A 12,051-nucleotide genomic window follows, 5' to 3' on the forward strand; every position below is an offset into this window, starting at 1 on the left:
AAAAAAATTCCATGTAAAACGACATCACTACTCTCGACGCGCATTCTATAATTCTGGACCATATTTTTTTGCCCTAGCTTAGTACTAATCTGGGCCTTTTCCTAATGTTCATGCAGAAAATGATTGTGAACATGACCAATGATTGTGACAATTTTCATCATCATATAAAATCTTTGTCAAATATAAGTAATTTATAGACTAGCCAATACATAAAATAAATGTTCAAAATATGTTTCCGTGTATATAACAATAATCACAAATAACTATTTAAGCCAGGGGTCAATATTAATTTAATATGTGACTTACAAGACTGATAATTAATTTAAAAACAGGCAAATTAAAAATCATAAAATTATGGTATAAGGTATTATTTAATTAATTAGTAATACAAATATAAAATAATACAGGATTACATTTAATAATGTAAAAATTAGTCAAACAAAATTTTAATTTAATAAAATTTATGAATAGTGAATACATTGAACTATTCTAAGAATGTCATAAACAAATTGTATTTATTTTTAAATACTTTTAGTATATTACAAAAATACCTATTAATAGATTGGTACCCATACATTGCCCATACATAATATAAATAATCCTCTTGGTAGGTCACATACTAAGCGAATACACAGGGGTCTCCAAACTACGGCCAAGGTTTTTGCACTGGTCCGCCAAGCTAATTAATGTTTTGAAAATAATATTTTAATATATTATTTTTATTTAGTTTTCATTGTTTTTAATTTATAACATTAACTAAAAATAGAAAAACTCGTTATAAAATAAAATAAAAAATTATATAATTTTTTAAATAAATCATATCTATTTTTATCTATTATTCAATTTCATAAACTCTCTATTCCTCTCAGTGTTGGACCGCAATGCCAAAGTGTATCTCAAATTTGGCCCACCATAGAAAAAGGTTGGAGACCTCTGATTTAAGCAACATTATAAAAGCTATAATAAAAAAATAATTTCTTACCCAATTTTCAAAAGTTCTTTTTCGAAATCGCAAATAAATCTGGTCGTAAGATAGTACACTGTTCTAAAATTGGTTTCATTTGAATATCTTTTTCTGGAGCAGCATTCAATATATCCTAAAAGCAATAAATATTATTAAATCATTTTTGTTTTTGTCTATTTTTATTGAATAGTTGATACTTGTACTACATAAAAACGGAAAAATGATGACCTAACCATAAAAAAATCATACTAGGTTAGGTTTGGTATAATAATAATTTGCTAAAAAAGGTATGTTAATATTATCGGTTACATAATTTACTTCATATTAGTGTCCTAATACTCAAATATATAGTTATAAATTATAAACAGTTAAATTATTAGACTTTAAATCTACCTTTGTTTTTAGTTACCAATTTAACTTATCCAGCAATATTGTGATTTGTACCATTTAAATTAACAATTAAATATCACCAAAAACAATGTTTCTGTACGTACAATTAAAAATATTAAAGGAAAACAGTATGTTGAAATAACTGTTTACATTTAGGTATACCATATAAATGAATTAATTTAAAATGTAATTAACTAATGAATAATAATAATAATTTTTATTTAGTGTTTAGTATACATAGATAGAGATATTATGAAGCATATACAGTATATGATTAATTTAATGTAACACACAAACATTAAATAGCTGTACTGAATGAGTATATCATATTAAATAAGTTTATACAGCTGAGTCTCAATAACTCAAATTTCTTACCCCTTGAAGTATAAGTTGTGTTTGAGGTAGGTATACACCTAACTCAAAAATTACCCAAGTTGTATTTAATTTTTATCCTCCTTGAGATTTGAGGTATCGAGACTCGATTGTATAGTATTTAGTTAGATACTATTTTTCTAATAAGTGTATATAATTTAAATCAAATTTACCTTGTAGCACTTCTTGATTGGAAAATTTTCATCATATAAAAAAAGACTAATTTTTTTTAAATCTATCTGTGATGAATGTTGCTTTTTATTTGAATACATTATTGATTTAGGGAAGGTAGGCCAGTTAGGCCAATTATATTTCTCATATTGACTCATAAAATCATTTGGAACATTCAATTGTTCTAAATATTTTGTTAAAATCTCCAGTTTGTTTCTTTTAACAGACTCGCCCATACTCGATGAGTTGTTAATTAATCTTTTCCACAATTTAAAACATAAAATGTATCTCATGTAAGTTAGAAAATTTATTTTTCTGGGCATTGGATGATTAGATAGTAACTTTCTGTAAATACCACGTTTATTAAGTCATTAAAAAAATTGTTATAAATTAGTACTGATTGAAAATAATGATAAAAATAAAATACTAACCTACAAACTGGAAGCATTATTGATTCTACATTAGGCATACATTTAACATTAAATAAATAAAATAATTGAAATACCGAATCAAATATGTATTCAATTTTCTGATCTAAACATATTAAAATAAATAAATAAATTTAAATTATGCATAGGTAATATATTTTAAACTGATTTATGAATTAGAATATTAATAAGATAATATTTTATTTTATACCTTACCTAAAAAACCAAATAACATTGTATTTATTTTACTTGAAATTTTTATGTGAGATGGGTTTTCTTTAAAACGTCTACAACAGATAATTAACAATTTTTAATAATATGATAAATATAAATCACATAAATTTAATTCAAGAATATAATTATTACATTTTATGTAAGTAAAAGGAATTTTGTAAGATTTTTTATATCAATACAACAATACCATAAGGGTTATTAGATATACTTTTACCAATCACAATAAATATTTAAGGTGATTGATACTTTTTTAAAATCATCTATTAGGTATTTTATGTATTATTATTTACCAACTAGTTGACAAAGATAATTGAAATACTTGATAGTATTACCTGCATAAAGCATAAGAGACAAGTATAATGGAGATCATTAACATATTATAATACTTGTATCATGAATTAAAAATGTTTGAAACAATTGATTATCTTATCATTGGTAGTAGGTATTTACTATTTCAATACTTGATAAACAATTTTTATGTTTTATGTGTTTATTTTGCGCGATTTAGTAAATAATTATAGATCTGATCATATATTATATAATTAGAAAATCAAATTAAAATATATTTAGACTGGAGGTCGTTTATAATAATTATTTTTTTCTTATCCACCAAGCAATCATAATATTTATATAAAACGGTACAACATACCGTTTCATTTAACACATTTAACATATCATTTTTGGTCTTAAAATTAAAAAGATAGTTAAGCAATAGAACTTACTGATTTGACATTAAATCCAAATCTATGTAATAGGCCACCATTGAACTCATTCCGTCATAATATATAACATCCAAAGTATCCCCTTTATCCTGCAAATAAATAATAATATATAAATACAAATAAAAAGAGTTTTTAGAGATTTCGAAACCACTGTGATGTCATCGTCTTATAAATAGGGCTCTAAAGTTCATGTCCTATAAAATGCCTAAATAAGCATGCATTTATGCACTGAAAATGGACAAAATATGCATTGAAATATGCCTTAAAAAGTTTAAAAAATATGCATTTATTTTCATTATTTTTTTAAAATTATGCACTTAAAAAATGCTTACTTAAAAATATCATAAACAATTTTTTAAATAACAGGAATCATCCATTAATTTTTTTATAGTTATTTTTTATTTTTTTATTTCACAATTAAAAAATAGATTCAAATACTATACTTGAGCCTTCATGAACTGTGTATAATTTGCATCTTTGTCAGTAATTGATTTTGAATCTGAAAATTTTCGATAAGCGATCGCATTTTTTTTTTGTCAAATGTTATTTCTTGGATAGTATTTCCATGAAAAAATGCATATTTATATAATAATATGAATAGGAATATCAAAATCATGTATAATATTCCTGATAAAATAGAAATATGCATAAATATTCCAAATGGGCAAAAACCTCTAAATATGCAAAAACATACAAAATAAGACTTCACATATTTAATTGTGGTACCTTGAAATGGATTTCTATGTCATCTAGCATTAAATACAACTTAGCAAGATTTGCAAATGCATGAACTTACGAACCCTGCTTATAAACATGCAGCACTATAGCTAATTTGGATTGTGTTGTTAGCTCTAATATTAGAGGGATGAATGAACTATTATCAAACTTAAGCTAAGATCATCATCTGTGTTTATGTTGGTTTTTTTTTTTTATCGAGTCAGGGTGACGGATCATTTTACTTGTAATTAAATATATAAACATCATTACATATTAACTAACATAATATCAATTAGTCAAAAAGTCAAAAAGTCAACAGGTAAAACACTAAAACATGGGTGTATGGAAAGAACCTCTATATAGTACACCTAGGCAACGATTCAGTGATACTCTCACTAATCTAGCAATCTTTCTACCACGGGGCTCAGGTCTTATAGACCAAACATGATAAATATATGTTGGTAATGACTCATACCTTACTTAAGTATAAGAATATAATCTGTGTATTTTTATTATATTTTTATTTTAAGTAATGAGAATTTTTATACTACTGTAATATAAGTAATATAAGTACTCATAACTTGTTTAAAAATTAAATATCATAGAAAAACATGTATTATATTCTTATTTTTAAGTTTGTTAATAGATAAATGCACTTTAATATTTAAGTAGCAACATATAATTGGTTCAGCTGATTGTACATTTGCTGTGCTGTACGACAGAGACTACATACACGAGTATGAAACAGAATAGCATTTAATCAAAATAAATTTGAAATGGTTGATACTAATTTCTTCACATAAGAATTTTAGAAAGGAAATAGATATAAAAATAGATATTTTTTTTTGCTACCTATACAAAATAATAAGTTTTTTTAAAATGTTGGGCTACAAACTAAATGTATTTGCATTACACTGTATTAAGTCTTAACAATATCAAATTAAAGATAAATTAATCATACTTTCAAATAATTATTAAATGGCCCTGCTTACATAATTTTAAATTATAAAAATGATAAATTTATTGTTATTAGTGAAAAAATATGTTTATTTACTTTTTTTATGGTTTTATAGTATCCTCGAAAAAACAACATAGATTGTTCTAGATAAGATTTCACAAGAGATGATTTATTAATTTTATTTCTGCATCCCCTAACATCTTGTGGTATAATCCTGTAAACATATAAAGCATTATTGTACATAAATCTAGGTATAGTTACTCCAACCTATTTTGATAGATAAACAATTTACTACAAGGAAGGTTGATCAGAATAAATATACATTTATGCAAATAATTCAGCAAAAAATTTAGGTTTATGAAAAACAAATATTCTGTTTTAAAGTATAACTTAATTTAAAAATTAATTACATAAAATAATTGAATTAAAACTGATAAAACCCTCGATAGCCCGAAAAATTTAAAAATAACCAAAATAAGTTGTGTTATTATTTTAGATGAATTATTATACCTATTTAATAATTTGGTAAAATGTTAAGTACTACATTCAACTTTTGAAAAACTCTTTTTACTTAAAATAGAGCATGCAGCTATATACTTAATTTCTAATTAAGAGGACGCTACCCATGTATTTATTGTCTCCGTCTACTAACATACAACATGACAAATTTTCATTCACTTGTTTCAATAGTGTGCTGTTAGTTGTAATATTAGAGTGAATTGACCTACCATCAAACTTTAAGCCTTAAGATAAGATCTTAAATGTACTTAAGTGTCGGCGATTTTTTTGATATTTTAATTTTAATTTTTAAAAATTATTTTTAAGCAAGATAAGGGCATGTGAAATATCCTAATTAAAAATGATAATATCTCGCTTGAACATTAAAATATTAAATAAAAGCATTCTCACTCTAATATCAAAACTAACAGCTCAATATTGTAACTAGTAAACAAAAATTTTAAATTTGCCATTTTGTACGTGTGTAAGACAGACAATAAATACATAGGTAGCGTCCCTCTTAAGTACCTAAGTTTAATAAAATAATTTAAGTACTTACTTACAAAACAAATAGAATAACCCAAAAAAAAGTTCTGTCTTAACAAAACGTGAAATCTTACGGCATTCCAACCGAAAACCAGTTATCCATTTAAAATAAGCCAGTTCCACCAATGTTTCATAACAATCCACATACTTAGGAAATCTGTCCAAAGTTGTTGGTGTATTTTTAGTTTTTTCATTGACATCTGAATCAACTACAATAATAACAAGTTTATAATACATATAATTAATATATTATTAGTGTTTGAAATATGAGATATTTTATGTGAAATTATATGGTGAAATATTTCAAAAACATGAAACATTGAAATTTTTTTAATACAAATATTAATTATGGTTATTTTAATATTAATTATACAGTCCAAGAGTACTAAGCATAATCATTGATATTAGTGGAATATGAGTGCTGTGGTTGGCATATTACTAATAGTATATATGTATAATATTGTATATTTAAAATTATAGTTATTATATCTATACATTATTCTTATAATACAGTTATATAGTTATTAATGCTACTATTTATATACTTTTCGTAATTAATTTATTTATAAATAAACAAAAATAATACAAGGAACTTACATCATAATATTATTTTGTATTATTTTGTATTAATTTGTATAATTTATATTATTCATTGTTACAGGTATAGATATTTGTACATTTTATTATTGAATATTAATCATTCAAATACTAAATAATAATAACAAGTAGGTATGAAACGAAAAAGCTTATTCTAATAATTAATAATTTTCTTAGGTGTCAAATATTTAAGTTCATAATTATTATTAGTTTTCAACTAATTTTAAAATAGTAAGTTAAAATTTGATTACAAAAATAATTGGTAATCACTTTATAAAATGGTAATTTCATTGCAGAATTCTAGAATTGCAAAGATTAAAAAAAAAATAGAAAGAATACATTTTTCCACAATATCTTTTATTGAAAACATAATTTATTTTTTTAAATATACATCAGAAAACCCTTAACAATAATATAATATTTATAACTTGCACTTATTATTAGTGCAAAATAAAATGGTAAAAGACGAAGTAAAAAAATACTAGATAAATGCCGAGATAAATGCCGAGATAAATGCCTAATTACTCGTAAGTATAAAACAGTGGCAGTCTTTCAACTGGTATTGTAATTGGACCTCCATTCCAACATTAATAATGTGAGGAACTTAACCCTTTCAGTGCTACACTATTTATCCACTGAAATCTGTGTGTGCTATGCAAAATTACACGTTGATTATTTTTTTTTTTAACTAGGATTTTTAACTATATATTTTTTTAAGATTTTAATTTGAGATTTTTATTATCTAATTATTTAAGTTTAAAATAATGGAAGCCATTGTTTCCAGAACTTGTGAGGTTATCGGAAAGCCAGAATATTATAAAATTCAGGAACCTAATAGTAAGTCTGAAGTAATGAAATTTGACTAAAAATGTTTCAATACTGTATATCACAATAACTTAAAACTACTCAACGTACAAAGAAAAAGTCATGAAAAAAGTACATATTTAAGTTTTGTTATGAACAATAACATACATTCTAACACTATAAAATTATTTAAGTACCTAATACATTTTATGCAGGTAAATTTTAAATTTTAAAGTACTTTTATTATTTATTAATATTAGGTAATTTTTATGAACTAATGAATATTTGTTTTTAACTTATTGTCTAAATATGTAATAAATTTATAATACATTATATGTTATAAAAATGTGAAATAATCTCGGAAATAATAGAGGAAATAATGTACTAAGTTGTAATTTTTAATCAAAGAAAGATAGTTCAAAAAATATTTGAATTTTAGCTAATAAAAATATATTCAAAATTGTTTATAAATCATAATATATTTATAACAGTATAAGATTATAAATGATAAATTTAAAAATACTAGTTTAAACCAATTGACCATTGTTAAAATCTACTTTAATTCATTATGAAATTAGTATTGGTCAATAGGCCCAGAGAAGAAAACAAAATAATTTTGCATTAGGTATAATATATTTAGGTTAGTATTATAATTTATAATAACTTTAACTTTAGTAGTATTCTGAATCATCTTTATACCTAATATAACTAGTTGATCCCATGCACATCGTTGCCCATTAAATGTACCAACTCTTTATGACACAAATTTATTCAATTCGTTATTTAATATTTGGTGTATGTTGTTCAAAACTTATCTTAGCATTCTTCGTTAACCGGGAAAAAATTTCTGATTGTTCAACTTCTTTTGGATGTAACACACTGTGGAAGCAATGCCTTTTTAAGTGTAAGTAAATGATATTATATTTTAATGTATAGCCATCCCAACCGGCGGCTCGACCGGCGGTGTCCGTGAGATTTGCAGCAGTATATGTTTATCAGGTAGAAAAATACATAAAATATATAGTTTGAAAAAATACATAAAAATCAAGAAAATGTGCAAATTATTTTGAGTTAGAAGTCCATAAAAAATGTTCTTTTTTAATCTAAGATTTGAAAATTTAACACAAGATTCTTCATACGAATGTCTACCTTTATCCAAAAAAAAAAAATCCCTAACCGAAAGTCAAATTAAATTTCTATGAGCGTTTGAAGTTCAAATTTTTACAACATTAATCAAACCTAAAATTTACAAATTATTTTGTTGTTAAAAATGTATAAAATGTACAATTTTTATAGCTAAGGATTGAAAATTTAAAACACGGTTCCACATAAGTATCTAGGTTATTCTGTAACTAAAAATCTAAGAAATATAAAAACAGTTATATTTTATGGTTATTTTATATTCAAATGTGGACAAAATTATATATTAAATGACCAAGAATAACAATTTTAGTAATTTTTTTGTAATTTTATAATATTAATTCAACTTACATAACAAGTAACACAGGAGTCACTCGATAATTCAAATTTCAGGGGACTGACTTAAATGTTTAATTTATAGAGATTTCCAAATTACCGAGTGTTCGAATAATCGAGGGAAAACAAATTAATTTGAATTAAAGATAGTTGTAAAATGATATGTATATATGTATTACATTTATTTATTATACATACAAATTATTATATTTTACGATTATTAATTGACATAATAATACGATAAATAATACGATTAAAGTTTAGATTAGGTAGGTAAGGTACGATAACGTTTAAGTATAAACTACGATAATATTTATCCACTTTCGTTATTAATTTAAAGAGTACGTAGATTGTACATAATCTTTATATGTAGGTACATACATATGAACTTACATATAATCGTGTTTAAGGAAATTCTAATTATAGAGGTTCATGGAAAAAAATTTTAATTATCAAGGGGACCGTAATACATGTACTTTCTTCTAATTATAAAAGTTTTCTCGTGGGACTCAGCGTTTAGTTCGATTTATGGTGTTTTTCAAATTATCTAGTAACTACTGTAACAATATAAATATAGTATGAAATATTCTCAAAAATATCTTAGACTGAAAAACCATCTCCACTCTGAATCATTTAACATATACCTACAATGATATTATATCATTGAATTCAAATTTAATTCCATCTATAACGGTGACCCACTTGTAACCTACTGTACAGCAGAGCGACATCCACTTACCAGTTTTTGTATGCTAACACTTATAAAAATATTATTAAATTATTTAAATGTAAGTACATTTTTCTAAAAAATAGGTCTTAAATGCATACTAAAAGTAAGTAAACGATTAAATTCAAAATGAGTTATGAGAAATTTTATTTCGACAAAAAAATTGTATTTAGGTAATGTCGGCATACAGATTACCTATGCTGTTTGGAAAAGACACGTTTAAATAACTTATTGATTAGTATGTTACCGAATACCGGGGCTATCAACTATACTTATAGTCTAAGGAAATTTAAGTTGAAATATTCATACATATGATATGAATACATGTGAACCCGGGATCAGTGAAGCCTATTATTTTTAATATTTTAAACACATATAAATCAGAGCTCTATTTTGCTCTATATTGATAATTCTCAGCAAGCAATATCTCAACAAAATTGACAACGGTTGACTATAAAAGCGAAACAACCGTATTAAACAACTATAGGTATGTACTTGAAAAGGAATATGATGTAATATAACATATTTACATAATTTCACAAAATGTAGGTACAGTGGGACTTCCACTGCCAGGATTGTTCTCAGTAAATACAACAAATGGAATAATTTTTTTAAGACACACGAGTAGTAGGTATCTGCCTACATTATGTGTAACATTTAGGTATATTATGCCTGGTACAGACTTTACACTTCTGTACCAGACAGGGAAAAAATTATACTTTTTACAAAAGAATTCCTCTACGAGGGTCGAAAGGTATAAGTGCATATTACTGTATAAGGTAAGATAGGTAGGTAATAAGCAATGACGAATAGAATATTAAGACGTCGTACGATGAATTGTTTAAGCACGAGTGTACAACACAAACAAGTTATAAAACTATGCTTGTGCAACATCATCCGTAGGCGTAGAGCGGATGTATTACACCGAGAAGCCACCTAGACAGCTGAATGACTCAAGCGTCTGGCACGATATTGTGTTGACAATAAACCACTGACTGGCCGGGAGTAACGGTGATAGATATCATGTTTACATAGACGGTGCATGACGTAAAAAAAAACACTCACTTGTTGTGTCGGTAATTTCCATTGGCTCTGCGGTGCTGATGGACATTGACGACGATGTCGGTTTCTCTTCGTGCTGCGGTTGAACATCCATCGCTTCTCCGGTGTCGTGCGCAACACCACTGTTACCAGACGCCATCAGTGGACCTTCACAGCACCGGCAAGACTCCCTGAAACCTGCTGCTCGGCCACAGGTCGTGGACAGTGGCCAACGTCTCGCGGATGAAGAATATTGTGTGTGAATATTACTCGTGTGCCCGCGTACGGACGAAGCGCAGAGACAAAGCGTACACCGTACGGCCGAGTGTACACTGGCGCACACCGACCCGTCGCCGTACGCAGGCCGCGCAATATTGAAATCGATACCCAGGTCCCGGGTAGTTACCGCGCATGCGAAAACAGACCCCGCGGTGTCGTCGGTTCAATACTAGAAAAAAAAAAATCCTGTACATGATTTTATTTAAAAAACCGGAGGGGAGGCCTTCGATCGTAAACTATCGATGTAGCGGCGTATAATCTTGTTGCCAACACTAGCGGTTAGCGACGAGTCTCAGAATCCAGCGATCGATGTGCGCATGTGCGATGCAACCCAACGATTGTCCGTGATAGGTCACTATCACCGAATTATTATCAGGGCGGATTGGCGTATCGGGAAATCGGGAACCTTCCCGATGGGCCGGTTCTTGTAAGGGCTGGTAGGGCCGGTATAATTTTTATAATATTATTGCAAAAAAAAATTATATTTTTATAAATTAAGCATAAAATATATTAAAATAAATTAAATACCTACGAAGGTATTATTTTTAATATCTTAAACTATTGCAATTCATAGTAGGAATTTTGGTATTTACTATTTATACTATTTTCCCTCCAATTCATGCTAATGTATTATTTAGAAATCTGTGGTATTGGTATTTTAGTATTTATATTTTATACTCTATGGTAGAGTTCAGTTAGTTGCGTGATAACATTGAAAACCTTATCTTATCATTATTTGTATTTATTTTGATTTTGAACTTTTTACACAAACGAGTTACCAAATCAGTTACAGTACTTACAGACGTGTGTTTAGTTTTAAAATTCAATTGAACTGTGTAATTTAAATTATATGTGACAGTGGTGAAAAACGAAAGAAGGGTGGCGCTGAAAAGGTACGAGAAAAAAAGAAAAAACTGTTAATGGGACCTATTTACGTGAAACCTTGTTTTAGATTTTCAATCTCTTAGCTATAAAAGTTTAACATTTTATACATTTTAACTACAAAATAATAATTTAATGTTTAATTTGATAAATTTTGTCATAATTCGAACTTTAAATGCCTATAAAAAAATGTGCGCATATGTATTTTTAATATTTTTCATTGCTATTGTAAAATATATCAGGGG

General features: G+C 26.5%; 1 protein-coding gene across 1 annotated transcript; it reads right to left on the minus strand.

Annotated features, from left to right (window-relative positions):
• Positions 1-872: 872 nt before the first annotated feature.
• Positions 873-11,246, minus strand: LOC107883288. Its single transcript, XM_016802987.2, has 8 exons — positions 10,670-11,246; positions 6,014-6,209; positions 5,053-5,170; positions 3,282-3,370; positions 2,542-2,612; positions 2,329-2,431; positions 1,900-2,242; positions 873-1,097 (listed from the first exon to the last, which is right to left on the minus strand). The coding sequence occupies exons 1-8, from the start codon at positions 10,803-10,805 to the stop codon at positions 990-992; spliced, it is 1,164 nt and encodes a 387-aa protein (XP_016658476.1). The 5' UTR covers positions 10,806-11,246; the 3' UTR covers positions 873-989.
• Between the last annotated feature and the right edge of the window lie 805 nt (positions 11,247-12,051).

Source organism: Acyrthosiphon pisum, unplaced genomic scaffold (assembly GCF_005508785.2).
Source record: "Acyrthosiphon pisum isolate AL4f unplaced genomic scaffold, pea_aphid_22Mar2018_4r6ur Scaffold_21039;HRSCAF=22862, whole genome shotgun sequence".
NCBI lineage: Eukaryota > Metazoa > Arthropoda > Insecta > Hemiptera > Aphididae > Acyrthosiphon > Acyrthosiphon pisum.